This window comes from Artemia franciscana, unplaced genomic scaffold (genome assembly GCF_032884065.1).
Source record: "Artemia franciscana unplaced genomic scaffold, ASM3288406v1 PGA_scaffold_53, whole genome shotgun sequence".
In the NCBI taxonomy this organism is placed as follows: domain Eukaryota; kingdom Metazoa; phylum Arthropoda; class Branchiopoda; order Anostraca; family Artemiidae; genus Artemia; species Artemia franciscana.
The window spans coordinates 35,903-57,341 of record NW_027062694.1 but is presented as its reverse complement, the minus strand read 5'-3'; the positions used below and the strand labels follow the sequence as shown (position 1 = coordinate 57,341).

Sequence of the window (21,439 nt, the reverse complement as noted above, 5' to 3'; positions counted from 1 at the left end):
CCATTGCAGGAAATTGGTTTTCCTTGTTGTTCAAGTTGGGGGACTGCAAGTTTCCAGTATGCGGTTTTCGGCGATGATGGCTTCAACAGTGTATATTTTGTTTCGATCCAACGCCATTTTCGAGGGGTTTGTTGCTTTTCTAAATAATACTTTACTAAATGTAATAAGATTCTACTTATTTTAATTTTTTTGTTTTTTGGGGGGGGGGTAATCTGGCCGTGGTTTCTTATTGCCTGGCAGATATCAATGTAGCAATAAGTTATTACTTTTGCATTCATTTTATTGCAATGCTTCTACCTAAAAATAAATTTTTTTACCTGATCTATCGTAATTTAAAGAAACTCGACTGTAAAATTAAGGTGTTTATTGGAATATTTTGGATAATATGTGAAAAACACATGAGAACTGAGTATAGCCAGACCCTCATCAAATCAAAGTCTACATCTCCCTGATTAGAATTTGTAACATTTATTTCTTCTTCTTTTTTTTGTAGTAAGCGCCTCTCATTTAAGCTCAGCGGTAGCTGTGTCATTAAACCTTACTTCAAACAACACTGGAGACCATCCACAAGGGGGCGCGCATGCACCCAATGGTGGTTCTTCGTTCAAAATGGAAGTAACTCCAGATCCGGTATATTACCAAGTAAGTTAAGATTGTGTTAGTATGTTTTACTTTGAAGTTTAAATCAAGTAGAAAGATTTTTTTTAATCATTTTCAAAATGTAAATTCTACTTTTCAAATTACCACATTTTGTTTCTCTAAAATATATGAATATAACTGAAAACGAGGTGTGACAAGTGGATTGGGCTTAACCTAACTTAGATATAAAATTTATTTAAGTTGTAAATGAAAAAATGGAAAAGGTCGGTGACTTGAGGAAAATGTAATAAAGATCAAGCTATGTAAAGCCCAATCCGTTTTGCGCCCCTTGCTTTCACTCTTATTCATTGATTCTCGAGAAAAAAAGTAAATCATTTTTTACTTGTTAGTCCGTTTTGAGTTTTGCAGAATAAACATACATTATTTGACTTTTTAGTCATCTCTAAGACTGAAAAAGTATTGATTTATCGCTAAGACAAAAATTTTAATTTATATTAATAAAATTTGGGAGTAATTAAATGTTCGGAAGTGGTCGAAGTGGCTCATAAATTTAATTTGAAATAGAAAATAAAAATAATCACTTTAAAACCATGCTAAGTAACGTTGAGCAAAAAATATAGACAGACAATAAAATCTGCTTTTTGGAGAGATAAATAACTCCGCTTTGTTAAAACCTGATTGGTTCTTTTCTGAGATATATTAAGCCAGCGAGAAGAAAGAAATTTATTTTTAGTTGTGGCTTCATTTACAAGTAAGTTCTCTTTTTCTGTGTATTTGATTACTTTGTTCTAAAGAAATTTTTACGTACCTGTGCCATCCTATGTGTTTTCGGAACATATTTATCTTGATAGTTAAATACATAATGTCATAGGTAGACACAGGCCCGATGCCTAGAAGAGGGAGGGACTGAATTTTATGAGGGTTAATATTTAAAAATATATTTTTTAGGCCGTAGTTTTCATTTTTTCTTGACAAGTTTTATGTGTGGCTTATTCAATATTTCAAATTAGCTGGGTATGGGGTACTTTCAGGAATTGATTGTCACAATGCTATTTGAGGTCCCATTAACAGCACTTGCTCGTAGAGCACTCTATATGAGAGACTTTTCTTCTAGGGTAAGTAATCGCGTCTCGAACGTGACCGCATTCTGGACATAAGTGCTACTGATTTGCACAATGGCTTCAATTAGTTTTTACAGTTGCATTAATAAATGACGCGACTGCTTGAAAGACAATTGTAGAAACTAGTTTATATTTAATCAAACACTTTGTGGTAACGAACTATAAGTAAGGAGGGTCCCGGCTCAGTAGTAACCAAAACTCTAAAAAGCGGAACTTTGATGCCAATAGACATATCAAAAGAATTAGTTTTTATGCTGATTCTAAATATTGAAGTTTCATTTTGTTTAGTTATACCAATCGAAGGTTACGAGCCTGAGAATATTTGCCTGATTTTCGAAAAAAGGGAGAAACACCCTATAAAAGACAGAACCAGTTAGATTCAGCATATCAAAGAACCGTAATGTAAAGGGTTCAAGCAATCTGCAAAAATGTGGAATTTTGTTTTTTTTTTTTTTTTTTTTTTTTTTTTTTTTTTTTTTTTTTTTTTTTTTTTTTTTTTTTTTTTTTTTTTTTTTTTTATCAAGGTGATCGTATTTACCCAGTGGGCCTAGAATATAGGGAGAGGGCTAATTGTAACGGGAATTAAAATTTTTAGTGCGCTTTTTAAGTGACCAAAAAATTGGAGGACAGCTAGGCCTCCTGCCACGCAACTTTTTTCCCAAAATTGTCGGATCAAAATTTCGTGATGATACTTGGTGGGAAGAATAAGCACAAGTCCTAGATGCGTAATTGACATAATCAGGACGGATTGGCTCTTTGGGGCAGCTGGGAGGGGGGGGGAGTTAATTTGGAAACATTAGAAAAAATGAGGTATTTTGACTGAAGATCCGAAACTAGATACGTGATCAGTATATCCATCGCTGAAAGTTTGCAGGCGTATCTGGGACCCGACCAGATTAACCTAGAAATAGTAGCATCCCCGATTTGAGCATATGGGAGGGGGAGTCGAAGGAGGGTTAATTCGGAAAATTTAGAAAAAATGAAGTATTTTTAACTTACGAACAGGTTATCGGATCTTAATAAAAATTTGATATTTAGAAGAATCCGTGTCTCAAAGTTCTTATTTGAAATCCCAACTGGATCTGGTGACATTGGGTGGAGTTGGAGGGGGAAACCGGAAATCTTGGAAAACGCTTAGAGTGGAGAGATCGTAATAAAATTTGGTGCGAAGATGCTCTTGGCTCTTTCGACCTCGCCGCAATTGCCAAATGAGCTCTTGGCTCTTGTTTCCTTTTGCTGGGATCGTCAACCCCCTTCTCCCTTGCCCAAGAAACTCTGTGTTGCAAATAAAATATAGGAAAATGTCAGAGGAATCGTAGAATCTTGAGGTTTCAGAAGGAATGCGTCTGAAACCCCTCTCCCTTACGTCTAAGTCTGTGGTCGCTTTCCTCTTATGACGTGGGTTGGGGTCAAAATTGTAAGAAAAATAAGAGAAAATTATAAAAATACCAAATTTACAGGGAACATTTCCGAAGGGCCTCCCTCATCGTGTGCTAGTCTAGACACCGAGATCCTTTTTGGCCCTATGATTGAAATTATCGTGAGATCAATCCAATAAATGAAGTGAATTTTGAAAAGATGTCGCCTGATTTGATCTTACCGTCATGTTGCAGAGGCAATACTGAACTCTAGATGTCTTAATTTTTATTCTCTAATTATTGAATGCTTTGTTTGTTTTGATTATTGTAGCAGCCAGTCGTGGAAATGGGTGGAGGACAGCAAGAAGGATTCTTTTCATCATTGTTGAACGATGAAGAGTTACAAATGATGGATGTTGGCATGCCAGAAGGTAACCTCTATTGTTTTAATTGCTTGAAGAAGGCTAGCTCTAGTTCTGGCCTCTAGTTGGCCTCTTTTTTAAGGCTCTGGAGTATCAGGCTTATCGTCAAGGACTTATCCAGATGGGGATGTTCCCTATTCCCCCCCCCCTTCCCCCTATGATTTCTGGGTGACTCGTGAAAAGTAACAAAATTCATTTTAAAAAGATCCTTTATGGATTTTGTAAGTTTTTTTACCCCCCTCCGAAAAAAAATCCTGAATACCTCCGTGCTTATCATGTGCCTGATATGCTACTGATTCTTTGCCTTATTGAAATCACCGAGTTTTAAACGTCTTTTTAACATTCACTTGAAGAAATCAATAGATTAATTTGTTGGAATAACGCCCCCATGGAATTGGTTTCAGATAGATTGGCAATACTCGACACAGTAGTTTTCCAAGAGCTTATGCCGCCTTCACAGAAGCTGGTACAATGAGAAAAGGCTTCTCAGAAAGAAGTGAATGGATGTTCTTATAAAAGACAGTTTTTGATGCCAAACTAAACTTTACCTTAAAGCTCAGGAGCCTCAGTATAAAGTAGGCAGTCGTGTTTGACAACAAGACTCAAATAGAGGGATTATCGAGTTGGAGCTAAGAAGGCTTTTGAAGTGAAAAAGTACTAGCTTTTTAGCGCAGCAGCATTAGATTCGGACCAGTTTTATTTTGTGTCGTAATGTCAAGCCTCTCTATGGTCCAACGCCAAAATGTTTCAACTAGAATGTTGAAAGTCGCACCTTTACGTTCTGCTCTGTCTCATATCAGTCTTTGCTGTTTGTATTACGGATTTCCTTTTCGCTGATTGCGTTTTTTCCATTTTTTTTTTCTTTTTTTTTGCTGGCAAAAGTGAGTTGTTGTTTTTTCTGTTTTGTATTGGTTTGGATATAAGAACACACCCAAAATATGAAAAGAAACATAAAAGAACATATCATAAGAAAAATTTTCTTTTATAAATTCCTTGCATGCAGTGTTACCAAGAGTATGGCAAGATATTGTATTTGCAGAGGAGGGGATAAGATATTCAATCATAAACAACCCATTGATTTGAGTAATGGATCAATAGATTTCAAAATAAAAAGAACAGTAGTTTGTTCATTTGGTACTTGCGTACGAAGAGGATGGGGGTTATATCTTATGAACAGCTTAACTACGCGATGGGCGCTCGATTATTCGTGTTTGCTTTAAATATATGGGACATGTATAGAGCACAAATGAGTAACCTTTTAATTTGAACTCATTAGCCCTTTTGCCAGTCTTGATGTGCTTTTGTGATGACTTCAAAAATCTTTCTTATTGTGAATATTTTTTCTTCTTAGCCTTTAAGTATACCTATGTATACCTTTAAGTATACTCAAGTATATCCTTAGCCTTAAGTATGGGTTTTACGATATATCGTATACTCTTTTAATTTTTGAAATTGCGTGTCCACCCTCCAGTGGTGTTAATTGTGGCGAGGTGAGGCATTGGTTACCCTCCTAAAAATTTGTAACCCTTCTCCCCTAGATTCTGAAAAAAACCTTTTTTCAGCATTTTCGCTGAAAAATGCCTTTTTCGGTATCATAGGCAGCCTAATAGCGCTGCCTAAGTAAAGAGCGATGTGGGCACAATGTATTATTTTTTTTTCTTTTAGACTAGGGCACTTTGTATCGAAGGAGTTGTAGAAACTTCGAAAAGGGCTTGTGCCTGTTTTAATAGTCAGAAGTGATTGGAAAGCAACAAACACCCCTTCCACGCACACCATTTCCCCAAACACATTAAATCAAAATTTTGAGATAGCCATTTTGTATAACGTAGTTGAAAAGTCTGGAAATTATATCTTTGAGGATGACATCCCCGCCCCAGCCTTCAGGGCAGGGTTGTAAGTTATGCCCTGGGGGTAGAAAGGGTGATCGTATAAATTTCGGAAGGGCTCATTGGATTGCAATCAGAAGTTTTAGTAAGCTTTTTGAGATTCAAGGTGATGGAAGGTTGCATCCCCCCCTCCTCACCTCGTATTTTCCCATAATACATCTGATAGAAATTTGGCTATTTGTTTTCGTAGAAACTTCGAAAAAGGCTCATTAGATTGGAAACTGAAAGGGCTAGTGCTCATTTTCATAGTTGAAAGTAATTAGAGGGTAACTAACCCCCCTCCCACGCCCACCATTTCCCTAAACACATCCAATCAAAAATTTTTAAATACCCAGTTTGTTCAGCGTAGTTGAACGGTCTGAAAATTATGTCTTTGAGCATTAACCTCCCCCCCCCCTCCAGAGCCCTCAGGGCAAGGGTTGTAAGCTATGCTTTGGGAGCATATAAAGTAAATATAGAAAGGTAAATTAAATATACGTATTCAATCAAAATTGTAAGATAGCCTTTGTTCATAATAGTCCAAAGAGCATGTAATAATGACTTCAAGGGGAACCCAACCCTCTAGAGCCCAGGTGCAAGGTTTGTAAGTTATGCCCCGGGGACATAAGGTTCAATGTATAGGTTGTCAAAGAGCATAGATCGAGTGATGTTTTATTTATTAGAACAACCTCAGAAGCTATACAATTAAATTAAAAAATCCTATTTGTGTCAGGATTAACAATTGTTGAAAAAGTTTCTTCAACATACAAATAGCAATCCACACTATGGATTCTTAAAGAAAAAAAAAACTGAAAAGATATGAATTTTTTTTTCTATGGAAAAGACTATGTCAATGAAAAAACGAACAGGAATTAATTTTAAAAACTTGTTCCATAAAACCAGTTTTTCGAAGAAAAGTAAAGAGCTCCATTAAGCCAAGAAGGAGCAAAAATAAAAATAAATGAATCAAACACAAGACGAACAGAAACTACAATAAATAGCCAATTCAAATTCAAAACAAGCAAAAATTAACATGATTAGGGCTGATAATACCCATGCCTTATCAAGACCAGAACTCTAGTTGCGCTTTACTGAAAAAAAATATGTTTGACATGTTTTCACTTTTCTTACTTTCATAAAAAAAATATATCAACACTTTTAAGGAATGTCAAAATGTCAATTAAATGTCAAGTGTATGTCAATTAACGACAGTCCACGGTCATTTGCTTTATTGTTGCTGTTTTTTCAGTAAAGCGCGGATTGTGTTCTGGTCTTGAGAAGGCATGGGGGTTGTCAGCCCTCTCATGTTAATTTTTGCTCGTTTTGTATTTGATTTGGCTATTTATTTTAATTTCTTTTCATTTTGAATTTCATTTACTCATTTTTATTTTTGCTCATTCTTAGCTTAATGGATCTCTCTAATTTTCTTCGAAAAACTGGTTTTATAAAAAAAATAAAATTAATTTTCATTAGCTAATGGATTTTTCATACTTTTGATGAAACATTTGAAAAAAACTGCCCCCTAGATTTTTTAAAAACATATCTTGCCCCTCCCCCCTTCTTAATTCCTGTCAATTGACGCCACTGCCTAACTCCTTGACTTTATAAGTTATTGTGTAAAATGAATATTGAGCTCGTTTCGGCCACTCTCCGCCACCTGGTGTACGGTCCAAAGTGTCACTTTTTCCATCATGCGCACCAAACGCCGCATCTCTCGGCACCACGCATGACATGATCTGTGCCACACGTAGTGTGCCTCACCCGGTATTCAATATTTTTGAAAGTAAGAGACTCCTCTGTTTACCGTTGTTTCTTACTAGGGGCAATCCCTCTAGTTAAAAAGTTAACTTGTTTTCTTCTCGTTCTATACTCTCAGCGCTCCAACATTTGCACGTTCAAACATTAACCATAAATTCATTGTGCTTACTTTAATTTCATTAGCGTTAATAGGAGTTCTTTTATTTGTCGGTATGCTGAGACTGTCATTCATCAAAATCATTTAATCAAAATCAGTTATAAATTTAAATGTTGGTTCCATGTCATATTCACTTTGAAAAATTATTCTTTTTTCATAGGCGTCCAACTTTGGTCTCACGCTATTCAACCGTGTTTTTGTAAAGACTATTTTTTTCTTCATGAAGTAAGATTTCCTTTTGCATATCAAATGCTGATTATTATGATAAAAGATACTAGTGCTCTTTTCTGGACTAACTAGGAGAAAAGCCTCCGTCAGGTATGCACGCGGCACTTTCTTTTCTTTTCTTTTCATAGAGTGGAAAATATAAGAATAACGGGTAAAAATACAAGAAGATGTAGAAAAAAACCTCGAGACTATGGTGTATCCAACTTGAAAAAACGCTTATGTACAAACTAGATTTTAAGGCGAGGTATCGAACCCCCCCCCCCCACTATGTATGCACCGGTCCTTAGTATGCCTATTTATTTCGTAAGTACATTTACTTTACCCAGTTTGTCGGTTGGCGCGCAGAATTTGTTTTTATAGTGAGAGGAGGGGACAACTCCAAAAAAAAAACAGCTATAAGCGAAATTATACGGAAAACAAGAACATATTGGGGGAACATTGGGATTATAGGGGGGCTCAAAGGAAATCCCTCCCGCGCATATGCCTGCCCTTAGTATTTTTTAGTTTTATTTTATAATAGCATTGGTTTCACCTGGTAGGTCTTTGGGTGCATAACTAAATCCTAAATACCCCAAATCATGCTCATTAGACTTACGATAACATTTAAAAAGACCTCATCTTCTGGCTATGAATTTGGACTTAAATAATTCAGACGTGACGTTGACAAGCATTTTTTCTCCGTTAAAAAAAAAAAATTAAAAAAAAAATATTTATCTTTCCCAACACCATAAGGGTCTGGATCAAACTTAAGTCTTGCCCAGTTGTGTTGACGACGAGGCACTGGAATTCTATGTACCTTATTATATTACCAATTTTACTGGCAATAAAATTGGCCAAATTTAGCATTCAATAAGAAACTGATTGCTAATAATTTTGTACTGTGATTTTTTACCAGTATTTTTTTTCCAAACTATTTTATGCGGTTATGAATTTATGCTATTCTACATTGTGGTATTTTAGCGAATAAATCACAGTCTGTTCTAAAGTTTTATATGTATTTTTACATAGCCTAATTCACCAGTCTTCACTTCTTTCGTTGTAATCCCCTCGCCCACGGCCCCAAATAAAAGATAATGAAGGTCTGGTCACGTAGCTGATATCTTTGTTCCTTAAAATGTCTTGAAACTCAAACAATGTTTCATTTTTATTCTTCTATTGTGGGTATAATCTGTAAACAATGGCAAAAATAGGAAAATAGCGTATGCAGGGAAACAACAGTTATAATATGTGAGTAAAATTGACAATTTGAGCATAATGAGGAAGATACGTACCCAGAGGGCCTCTCTGTGCCTTTCGCCCCCTTTAAGAAAAAATTCAATGATATCTTATATAGACTGTTTTAGACATATATAAAAAAAAAGAATATGTGCCTCTAATGAAGTTGTTTAAAAGGAGATAAAGAAGCGAACGAAATTGTACCTAATCCATGACTTCGTTAACCTCAGGCTCCTATGGTGTGCGTATGATTGATGGTAACTCAAACATACCAAATGTTGCTCATAGTATCCCAGATTCTCGGCATGGCTCAATTGGTGGTGTTGAGGCGCCGCTGCATCGACCCACTGAAGCTGATTGGGCGGAGCATCATTATTTAGGTTATGCCAGGTTGGTTTTTTTTACTAGTTTTACAAGTTACTAGTTCCGTTGAATTAAGCAGAATTCGCTAAACATTAATACTAATTAAGTTTTTCCATGACTTTTTTATTATGATGTAAGGAAGAGGGCCCATTTCTTTGTACTCTATTATTACAACTACCAAACTCCAAAATTTATATTGCAGCAATTTAGTCATTTTCTTTCCTTTTTTCCTATTTGATAAAATATTCCAGTTATATAGCGTCTGGTTTCCGTTTATTTGTGTTTTTTCTGCCAGTAACAATCTATCTTTTATCCTTTCTGTTTAATTTCTTATTGATTTGCTGAAAATATGCATCTCAGTTTATTTATTTTTTTCTGAGTTTTTCTCTGTCCCCTTTCTTTTTACCAGGCTTGTTTATAGGGTATTTTCGCTTTTTTTGCGTCTGTGTGTGTTGTGTGTGTGCGTGTGCGTGTGTGTGTGTGTGACATGCCTGTTATTTTGGGTGAACGGCTCTTTTTGTAACATCGAAAACATAATTGTTATCGAAATATAATTGTTATTCTTAGTGAGATATTATTCAAAATACTAAAATAAAAGAGGACACTAGTTTAATGGCTACCCCAGCAACAAAATTGTTGTTATTAGTGTTGAAACATACAATCTTATGACGAATTGTAAGAACCTTATCTTTTCAAATTATGCCAATTCCTCAACACTGTCCTTCAGTATCTAAATACGCAGATATGAACTAGCCTTTATATACACCGAGAAACCATCAACTACTACCATGTATAAATAAATTTCTAGGAAGGGGGCTTTGGACATCGCCCCTCCCCCATGAGATGCTGAAATTCCATGGTTAGCCCTAAAATGTTTTAACAAATTCCGTATAAGTCACTTCCCCCCCCCAAGAATCGAGCTCTTTGAAAAAAATAGTGTACGTGTCCAGTGTGATAGCTAATTTTGTTGGATTCAACTGCATGGAAAACGTATTCGTATGAATACAAGTAGCCCCTTTTTTTCTTTTTCTTTTTATCAAGGATGGTGAAAATAAAATTTTATTTTATTTTTCTATTAACAAATGGGTTACAAAAAACACAACGAGTAGATCTCCATGTAATAGTAATACAACAAAATAAACATTACCACATTAAATTCACAATAAATCTCGACGCAAATTTGTGTGTTTGGGGCGACTATAAAAAAAAAAAAAAAAAAAAAAAAAAAAAAAAAAAAAAAAAAAAAAAAAAAAAAATGAGTATTATTACACTTTCTCGTAAAAAAAATTTCACTCTTCCAGCACCCATACTAAACAATTAATCAACATTTCTAAAATTAATATGTCTACAGAGAACTCAAATCCACACGCATAATCTATAATTCATCGCAATTCCTAACACATACAGACACTTGCCGAATCACAAAACACATAAAACATAATCTCAGATTGTTTGAATTGGCTAAGTCGGAACTTACCCAACTACAAATACCTAAAAAATAGGGAATTCGGGATCCATTATTAGTCAAAAAGAACTCCATACGTGAAGTTTTGAAAGGGACGTGTGGCAATTTAAAAAAAAAGGAAAATTTGGTTGAAGAATTAACAAAAAGATAAGGTAAAAAAAAATTATAGTGGCAAAAAGAATTAAAAAAGTATAGCTTTCCTTTGAAAGTTTAGATGTATTTGAGATTCTAGAGGTTGTCAATGTTTATATTTTCACGAGCAAAAAGCACTATTAAATTTGACTAATAAGCTTTGCTTATTTCACGGTTCAATGTGGCAATACTAACAAAAATATACTACTGGCCTAAGAACTTCACAATTCTGAAAAACTAAAACTAAAAAAAAAAGATTATATAAAACTGGTATGAATAGACCCAAAATGGATCCATGTGGGAAATTGTTTTATTTTGATGCTTTAACTAAGGGAAACAATCAGTAATGGTTTATTTTCGTAGTTGGGAAAATGATAGTTATCAATGAGCCAATCCATTTATTTGAAAGTAGTCGATACAAGATAATAAAATGTACGTTTGTGAAGAAGATACTTTAATGTGTAAGGGGAAAATTTTTAGATTAAATATTGATAAATTTGAAAAAAGGTAGTGTTATTCTGATATGCCATCTTTTTATGATCTATATAAGTAAATGAAAAAAATAAATTAGTAATTATTGGCCAGTTGCCAGTTTGCTCTAAAAATTAAATCAGGTTTTGTGATTGTTCCAATGACGTCAATATGTGAAAAATTCTTGATATGCCCTTTCGTATTGGACTCGATGAAATGAAAACGTTGATTACGACTATATGCACTGTATATATACTATATAACAATATAGAGTCATAAATTTGGGAAATAGTGGGTCAATTTGCTTCCTGCTAAATTATTTTTAGCTATTTTGGATTCTTCTATTAACCCTAATCTACTAAAGTATGTTAGATGTGCTCTTTCGGGTTGGGCACAGGGTAATGCAAATAACCAAAATAAATTGTAATAAATCTATTACATAATTTATAATGTGAAACAATAGTTTTGGTAACAATGGGCCAATTTGCTTCCTGGAAAATTAGCTGTGGCTATTGTTGATTTTTCTACTGGCGTTACTACTAATTTCATTTTTTAAGTGGGAATTATCAACGCAAAGCTATAACCGATTATAATCAATTGTGAAAGTTTTAATTTATTATTTGTGCTTCTGTTTCTACTAATATTTTGCTAAATCATTATCTTTTTTTGAACTGACTGGATTTCATATCATCTAATCTTTAAAAAGCCGAAAATGTGGATAGAGTTCCACATTTTAATTTTCAAGAGTAAACTACACCTATATATTTGCCAGATACACTTGAGTAATGCTCAAGAAGCATTTTAGAATTTATGTATATATGTTGTTGGTATTTATAGCTCGTTAAGAAGTGCCAGTAACGGAACAATTGCTCCCTTGGGTAACGCCGAGTCCCGTCAACCTCCACAAAAGAAGCACCAGTTCTATGGAAAACGATTCCCTCAAGATAACTGTAAGCATAATTTAGCAATTTTAAGTACGTTGAGACTATTATTAACTTTAATCACGCCTTCATATAAGGTTTGACTGTGAGTACGGAATTTTTCCTCTGTTAGGATTGATCTTAAGACCTCGTCCCTAAAAGAGGGAACTTGTGGCCTAAAAATATACTTTTCTGTAGCTCAACCCAATACCATAGAACAATCTTCCAATGCTCAAAACTAAATGATCTTTTTCTGGTTCTTATTATGTCTTGGAATCTTTTTTCGGTTTCCTCGATTCTTAATGAAAATCCCTGTTGAGATCCCCCAAGGATCCTTGGGATCTCCTGCCCAAGCGTCTGTGAAGGATAAACAGGAAGACAGAATTGAATTCGCGCCAGAATTTCTTAATTCAATTGAAATTGCTGATTTGCCACCTTACGGCTTAAAACTAATGAATAATACAATAATTTTGGCAATGCGTAATTGCAGAATCACCTATATACAAGTGTGCCGAGTGTCAGGGACTAAGCCAAGCTCGGGTTCCAGGTACTTACTAAAGTGTTATAAAGCCTGTTAAAGTTGACAGAGTTTGTGTCCTCAATTTTTTATGCCAAGTTAGGCTAAATGTTGCGGATCGGTGTTTTGCAATTCGTTTAGATTTATGTATTTCTTAATGAATCTTTTTTTAAGTGTCTCTGCGGAAAGACAACTCTTACTTTTGAAGCACATGAATTGTCCTTTTTAGGAAAAGCGATGGACGTGAAAAATAATTTATTACTTTTGTTTGGTGGCGCCCTCGACTATGTGTAGTTTTATTTCTCCGGAAGTTATATCCCTATTTCACTATCCAAATCCTTATGAATTATGGTTAAATTGCAATAGCAGAACATCCATTGTCTTTACCTTTATCCTATTTTTCGTTTCTTTATTAGTATAAGTGGAGTTTATTATTATCTTCTTTTTCCTTGAATAAAACGTTCTGTTACCAATAAAAAATAAAAATAAATATGAATGTTGACCCTTGTTAGTTTAGTTTTGGCTTATACATTCAGATTTTTATTCGTATACCAATTCAGCAAAATTTCAGTATATTTGAATAACTAGAACAGCGGCTACAAAGCTGCCTTGTAGCTAGGCATTTTGCACTATATATATATATGTATATATATATATATATATATATATATATATATATATATATATATATATATATATATATATATATATATATATATATATATATATAAAATGTCACATTCCCCCCCCCCAAAAAAAAAAAAAAATTACAAAAGCATAAGGACATCAGTTATTTAATGAAAAAAGAATATTTATGGTCTTATTCCATTGGAGTGGTGGCAGAATTTAGGTAAGCGAATTCCCAAGGCGCGTATACTGGTGGACCTTTGGCTTGTTCACTCTTCCGCCATGGAAATCAGAAGTTTTTTCACTTTTTCCGATAATTTCGTATATTTTCATATAACTTGCTCATGTGAAAGCAACAGCTAGCTCAGAATCCTTATTTAATATCAAAATTTCATTGTTATTATTAATCAAATGCCGCCAAATAATGTGCCAGTATTTATAGTCTTGACAAACATTAATATAAATGTTTTGTCTTGGTCAATTCCTTTAATTCATATTTATGACCAATTTTAAGAATTTTTAAATATTGATGGTTTTTCTTCGTCTTCTCCTAAATGGCTCATTATTGACTTTCGATCTCTGCATGCGACGAAAGCAGCATCTTTTTTACTGTAAAGCCTAATTCACCTTACACAAAATCAGGGTCATTTGCACATTAGTTACGACAAGTCCCCCTCTCTTCTGGCCTCACTTATGATAATTAGAAACTTTCTAGAAAATTCTATGTTTTAGAGTCAGTGATTAAAGTAAGGCTACTTTTTGTATTTTATTCATCGTTAGTCGAGGATGGAAAGGTCGTATCTCTATGATTGTAAATTTATCAGAAGAGCAAAAAAAAAAAAAAACAGGACACTTTTTTTTCTTTCCCTTCCAACAACCGTAAAACAAAAACGGACTGATATGTAATGATTTTACATATCAGTCGGGCTTTTTTTACGATTATTGGAGGGAATAAAAAAGTTGTGAGGTTCCTTTTTTGGTCTTCTGAAAAATTTACAATTATTGAGATACGACCTTTGGATTCCCGACTGACGAGATGGCAATCTATCTCTTTTCTTCTGAGTTGGCAATAGAAAGTTGTATAAGTTATGTTGATGGTGAGGAAAAGAAGCTCATAGGAACTGAGCCATGCGGGACCGCACAAAATTGGGTCAGTTAAACTCATATATTTATTTTATTACAGCGTCAGGAGATGGCTCGTATTTTGGAAGTAGTCTAGACCCTTCCAATGAACATATGCTTTTAACCAGCGATTTAAAATATCCCTATCCAGAGTACCAGAGTCATACCCTCGATATGAGAAGCACTGCCCTTGATGCCTTACATCACAACCACAGTTACAGTATGAGTAGGGCACAAGAAGAACTTTCCTATAGGCCTTTGTCCAGAGATAAACGAACGAATAACAGTTCCGCAATGAGTAAGTCTTTTTTTACAGCTTTTTATTACTATTTCTTTTTTTATCATGTGTAGATTTTAGATTTAATCATTAAGCAGATTCTAAATAAAACAGGTGTATCTTTGCGAAGCCTCGATGTAAAAGTTATATTAATTTTTCCTGACACTGGCCGCTATATAAGCTATACTTGTGCTTACTAAGATATGGTTAATAAAAGGACGTTTGCTTCGTAACCTGACATTACAGAGTGAGCGACTGAGGGGTCAAATTCGCAACTCAAACCGTAGTTTGGAAATAGGAAGGTGGAAGGAAGTTCCCTACATTGGATTAATGGAATCGAAAGTCAGCATTTTGTCCTTAGATTTAGCTAAATTGGCTATTAATTCTTTAGGGCTTACTAACAGCGAATGACCGAGGGATTAAGTAAGTAGTTTTAACCCTTTCCTTACGTTAGAAATACGAAGGGGAAGGAAAACCTCTCGATCATATGGGAAGAAATTGAAGTCCGCTTTTTCTCTTAGATTTTAAGGAAAATGTTTTTAATTTTTAGAATTTGCTTGCTTAGATGGAATGCCCGAGGGGCAAAAAAAATAATTGGAATTCTAACCCTATTTTAAAATTAGAAAGGGAAGAGAAATACACTGTATAAGATGGAAAATAATAAAGTCTGCATTTTGCCCTTAGATCTAGCTAAATCTGCTCTTAGAATTTTTAGAATTTGCCTACTAAGAGTGAATGGTCGAGGGGGTAAAAGAATAATCGCAACTTTAACCTTATTTTAGAAATAAAGAGAGGAGGAGAAATAAACTCCATCATACGGAAGGGAAAGTCTGTCGATTTTTATCAGTCTTTATTATCCTTGGTTATGTACTAAAGGGTTTCCTGGTTATTGCATATCAATCTAATATCTAGGCGTTTGAAAAAGGATTAATAGGTTTATTGACAAAATCTTCCAAGGTCATATACAAAAGGAACAGCAATGCTGAAAATAAGAAAAATGCACGAAAAAAAAATGAATAAATAAAAGTATGCAAAAATAAACAACCATGAGCAACTCATGTTGCTAGCTAAACTATTTCACGTCTTCTCACATAGAATTGATATACGTGCAAATAAAAAAATATAAATAATAATGTCTTTGTATGTACTTGTTTTTACCCTAGGAAATCTGGTCTAATTAGGAATCAGGCGTAAGACAAGTCCGGGCATCTCAACCTTTCTGGTCTTCGTTATTATTTATAAGTTTAGCGATCTCTCTCTCTCTCTCTCTCTCTCTCTCTCTCTCTCTCTCTCTCTCTCTCTCTCTCTCTCTCTCTCTCTCTCTCTCTCTCTCTCTCGTCTCTCTCTCTCCTCTCTCTCTCTCTCTCTCTCTCTCTCTCTCTCTCCTCTCTCTCTCTCCTCTCTCTCTCTCTCTCTCTCTCTCTCTCTCTCTCTCTCTCTCTCTCTCTCTCTCTCTCTCTCGCTCTCTCTCTCTCTCTCTCTCTCTCTCTCTCTCTCTCTCTCTCTCTCTCTCTTTCTCTCTCTCTCTCTTTCTCTCTCTTTCTCTCTTTCTCTTTCTCTCTCTCTCTCTCTCTCTCTCTCTCTCTCTCTCTCTCTCTCTCTCTCTGTCTCTGTCTCTCTCTCTCTCTCTCTCTCTCTCTCTCTCTCTCTCTCTCTCTCTCCTCTCTCTCTCTCTCTCTCTCTCTCTCTCTCTCTCTCTCTCTCTCTCTCCTCTCTCTCTCTCTCTCTCTCTCTCTCTCTCTCTCTCACACACACACACACACACACACACACACACACACACACACACACACACACACACACACACACACACACACACACACATACACACACACACATACACATACACACACACACACACTCTTTTTCCATCCTCTCTCCCTTTTTTATAGCTCTCTCTTGAACAAGTTAATTTCCAAAGAATTTTTTTCTTATTTGGGTTTTAAGAACGTGTGATGGAAACTGCAAGTAGAAGTGGTCAAGCAAAGAAGTTTAAATCAATATCTTCATTCTAGAGGAAATGAATACGGATTCAATACGGACGAAATTTGGTAAATCTGGAAGCCTATTTTATTGCTTTTCGTTTATATTCATGAACATATTTATTTTTAGGTTCTCGGTCGTCAACAGATGGGGAAAGTGATCAAATAGGCCGTGACGAAAAGAGGGCGAGAGCTTTAGGAATTCCGATGTCAGTCGAAGATATTATTAACCTGCCAATGGACGAGTTCAACGAAAGACTGGCCAAATATGACTTGTCTGAAAACCAGTTGTCCTTAATCCGAGACATTCGACGAAGAGGAAAAAATAAGGTGAACAATTAAAAAAAAATTATTTATAGATGCATGTGAAATTTTTAAACAGGATATACAGGAGAAAAGTTACCATAGTTCGAATTTTAAATATTTTGGAGGACTAAATTCCAATTTTTATTGCATAAAAGTACATAAATTGAAACTAAGAAAGTGAAAACTAAGGTCCCTGGTAGCGTCTCTGAACTTTTTATTGTTTCTATTTATTTTAGTATTCTTCTTCACTTCAAAAATTAAATGTTTTTAATTAGCTCCTAACGATCGTTTTTTCTTGATTTTTTATTTGGAGGGGAAGGGGGAGTAAACCATTTTACGGTCTATAAGGAATTATCGATGTATACCCATATTGCTAAGGTGTTTAAATGCTCTTGTTATTTCAATGCTTTGTTATAAATGTTTGTTTCTTTTTTTTTCTTTTTTTTGAACCAGTTCTTATTTCGTCATTAGAGTCAGTTCATGTGAAATTTTTTGTACTATCAGCCTGTATACTTTTGTATATATATATATATATATATATATATATATATATATATATATATATATATAATGTATGTATGTATGTATATAGTTTGAATATTTTATCTACCAATGCTCTTTAATCATGTCTTTTCAATAAGTAAATTTAATCCAACTAATTATTGTCTATGCAGATGTTATGATTGTTGGTACTATTCTAATTACTGTTGTAAGTCTTTAAAATTGAAGCTTGTTTTTTAAGTGATTCAGTGCCTTTGAATATTTACGTTACTACTAACATCAATAATAGCAGCAACAATGATAGTGCTAAGAGTGTTATTAATGTCGGTCTATTTGTGTTATTACGAATGTACTTCTGCTTATTTTGGCAGTCCCTCGGGTTAATTGGTGCTATAAATCCTTCGTAAATGACTAATTTCGCCTAGGCAGTAACTCGGTTCCAAAGATTATCCTTAGCTCCTCTTCTTTTGTTGGAGAGTCAAAAAATATTGATTGGAGACCCAAAGTGCGCCTTCCTTATTTGCCATTTGATTGCTGGCTTGTACAAAATATTACCTTTTTGGGTTTTGCATTGTCCATCCATGTAAGTGTCTTATCAACAGAATTCTCAATACCTTTTGACGACACAGAGGATAAGGCCGTCCCCCTTAATTGAGGCTTTTCAGGTTCATTCCCTTTTGTCACAAGGAAAGCACAACAGAATGTCATGGTTTATCAATTTTTTCTTTCGTCGAAACTTCGCAATATTAACGAATTTTTCAAACCATTATTTTTTGTCGATTTCTTTTCTGACGCGATTTCTCTCAAATAAATAAATAAAACACAAGTTTTTATGCACTACAAGTTTAGCTTTTCTACATTAGTTTCGACTTTTGGAATACATAATCCATATGCAATTACAGGCCATTTGGCAACTGGGAATTGAGCCCTTGGTCCTGTATTGCTAAGCACAGATCAACCCACCATGCCACTACAAGGTTTTACGCTTTATTCTGTAATTTTCGTATCTAATGAGTATTATATATACCATGCTAAATTACTAATCAAATATACCATATCCCCAATTCAGAGTAATTTGTCTCTGACTTGTTCTGCTCTGCAGGGCTGTCGATCTACTCTTCCTCTTTGGATTTACCCAAGTAAGTACAAAGCATTTTACCAGATAAGGCTTGCCACAAAGGGATGTCAGATCTGAAATTTGAAAGATAAGGTATACACCTGATAGTATGTACAGAACGTAATTTACTCGCTTCAGGAGGTTTAACAAACAGTCAGAGAAATTATAAGTAAGGAGTGACGCAATCCAATAGCGACCGAAACTCTAAAAGCAAGAATTTTGATAACAATTGATGCATCACAGAAATTGGCTTGTTATGCTGATTCAAGATATATAAAATTCAATGAGTTTTACATCCCATATCAAAAGTTAAGACCCTGTTAAAAATTTGCCTAATTTTTGAAAATTTATTGAACATCCCACAATTAGATTCAGCGTATCATAGAACTTTACTGTAGAGGTTGCAAGCTCCTATCAACAAAAATGTGGTATTTTGTTGTTATTTTTTACCAAAAGCAAAGAATCTCGATGCTTGTTTATTTTTTTTTTCCAGGGGTGAACCAATGGTCTTAGAAGATCGAGAGATTGCTCATTCGAACGGAAACCAAAAGTTTTCATGCCCTTTTTAAATGACCAAAAACATTGGAGGACAATTAGCCTCCCTCCCGTGCCTGTTTTTTCCCAGAGACTCCCATCTAAATTTTTAGATAGCCGTTCTATTCAGAATATTTGAAAAGTTCAATAACTATGCCTCTGGGGATGATATGATCCTTCACAGCCCATGGGGAACATAGAATAGAATATAATCGGTTTTATTTGCACAATTTCTCGTAGTCATAAAATTAAATGGCGCTTGTGCTTACAAAAAAAGGATTAAATCAAACGACGAAAAATTCAGAAGACGAATAGGATTAAATCAACAATTTTTAGACTTTGATACAAAGAAAGGGATGAATGAGCTGGAAAAACGATTTGAGCGTGAAGGAGGGGCTGCTAATCTGTCAATGTTCTTCGACCTAGTACTTCGGTGTTTCACTAAAACTGGTGGTAGTATCGATCTGTGTTTATCACTTTTGAGAAGATATTGGCCAAATTCAAGGATCAAACTGAAACGACGCTCTTGAAGAGAGGGAATTTGTAAAGTGGATAATGCTAACTTATATCAAGGAGGCACACTCGTGCCTCTATAAAGAGGCGACACACGACAATGTTAAGCGATCTTCGGTTCCAGTGGTCGCAGACGGATGGGGAGGGATGCATTTCGTAGCCCGAGCTCCAACTAAGAAACCTGCAAAATTTCATCCCCCTCCAACTTTTTCTTCATGGGGAAATCTGGCCGAAAGTTTCGACCTGTCAACCCAAGCCCCCCTTTAACGTTGTCCGAACATTCACAAGTTAAGGTCCCCTGTGGCCCAGGAGCTTATCCGCGAAATTTCAGCTTGATCCGATAACTCCTTCCCTGTTTTCCAGAAACCACGCATAGCCACTTAAAATTCATTTACTTTTTTTCCTAGACGCCTACAGGTCACATCCGACATCGGATCTGGGTGTACGAAGACTCATTCGATGCGGAATTCTCCGAGTAAGTGCCCATGAAAGTTTCGTAGGAAAATCTTAACCCCCCGAAAGTTTCGACCCTCCAACCCCCCCCCCCCCCCCCACCCCTTTTAACGTTGTCCGATCGGGCTGAAATTCACAAGTTAAGGTCCCCTACGGCCCAGGAGCTTATCCGCGAAATTTCAGCTCGATCCGATAACTCCTTCCCTGTTTTCCAGAAACCACCATTAGCTATTTAATTAACGGATTTCACTCCATAAGAGCCCATGTTAATTTGAAATTTTTAAAAGCTATTGAGAAGTTATATTTACACACATGCAAGTTATTAGCTCAGTTGGTAGAGCGTGAGACTTTTAATCCTCGGGTCAAGGGTTCAAGTCCCTTACGGGCGGTTTTTTTTCACAACATCAAAAAAAATTTTGATAACACCTGTACAGCTTATCATTTGAGAGATAACAGATTATTAGCTTCTTATGAGCAAAAGAAACATTTCGGTCATTCTATCTATTTTTTTTATTTTTATAAAATGATTTAAAAGCGGGGGGGCGGCAGCCACCCAAGTTCCTCTCCTAATTCCTGTACGAGGAGTACAGGAATTATTAAATTACATCCACCATGGATTGTAGAAAAACGTACAGAAATAATATGAAAAAACTTCGTTTTCTTAAAGAGTTAAAGAGGCTGCGTCCCAAAGTCGAACCTTAAAACGTACAGGAATTAGAAGAGGCAGTTGGGGGGCTGCCGCCCCCCCCAAACCCCCAGCTTTTAATGACTCTTTTGTACAGGTTTTTTTTTTTGGGGGGGGGGGCTTCATTGTTACTAATTACTAGTTTCGGCGCAATGGTTCTCCTGTCCTCTTGTGTTTAACATTTTTCGAAGTTATTCCATTATTCATTCATTTCAATTTTTTGTTAATTAAAAGAGGGCCTTTCCGAAGCCAAGAGCGGGGGGGTTAGCAAAAAAACAAAAAACCTGTACAAAAGAGTCTTTAAAAGCTGGGGGTTTGGGGGGCGGCAGCCCCCAACTGCCTCTTCTAATTCCTGTACGTTTTAAGGTTCGACTTTGGGACGCAGCCTCTTTAACTCTTTAAGAAAACGAAGTTTTTTTCATATTATTCAGTAAAAGCATCGCACAATATTGCTTTGACTGCTCTTTTTTGTATTGACTCAAGCTGGTCACTTAGGTAAATAGTGTTATTGACTTGCGGGCTCCATACGGGACATGCACACTCTAAAATTGGTCGGATGTAAGTGAGATAGGCTATCCTTAGTTGTACCTCTGCGAAACCAAATCGACGCTTTAGTATAAGTGTCCGCATCGCACTATTTGCCTTTTTGATAATTGTATCGACATGAAGGCTGAAAGAGCAGTCGATGCTAAACTTGACACCAAGCACTACTGCCGAAGATTCACTAGGT

The 21,439-nt window shown here is 35.5% G+C and overlaps 1 protein-coding gene across 4 annotated transcripts in view; it reads left to right on the top strand.

The window, feature by feature from the left end:
* The window catches only part of LOC136041989 (endoplasmic reticulum membrane sensor NFE2L1-like), a 140,596-nt gene that overhangs the window by 104,850 nt on the left and 14,307 nt on the right, over positions 1-21,439 (top strand). For 3 of the 4 annotated variants that reach the window (XM_065726808.1, XM_065726810.1, XM_065726809.1), the window contains exons 8-13: positions 494-642; positions 3,411-3,510; positions 8,955-9,114; positions 11,993-12,105; positions 14,403-14,639; positions 16,731-17,409. In XM_065726808.1, coding sequence (XP_065582880.1) covers positions 494-642; positions 3,411-3,510; positions 8,955-9,114; positions 11,993-12,105; positions 14,403-14,639; positions 16,731-16,942 — 971 coding nt within the window. In that variant the 3' untranslated portion in view covers positions 16,943-17,409. Of the gene's footprint in view, positions 1-493; positions 643-3,410; positions 3,511-8,954; positions 9,115-11,992; positions 12,106-14,402; positions 14,640-16,730; positions 17,410-21,439 lie in introns of those variants that run through there. The other variant, XM_065726811.1, reaches the window with a different exon arrangement.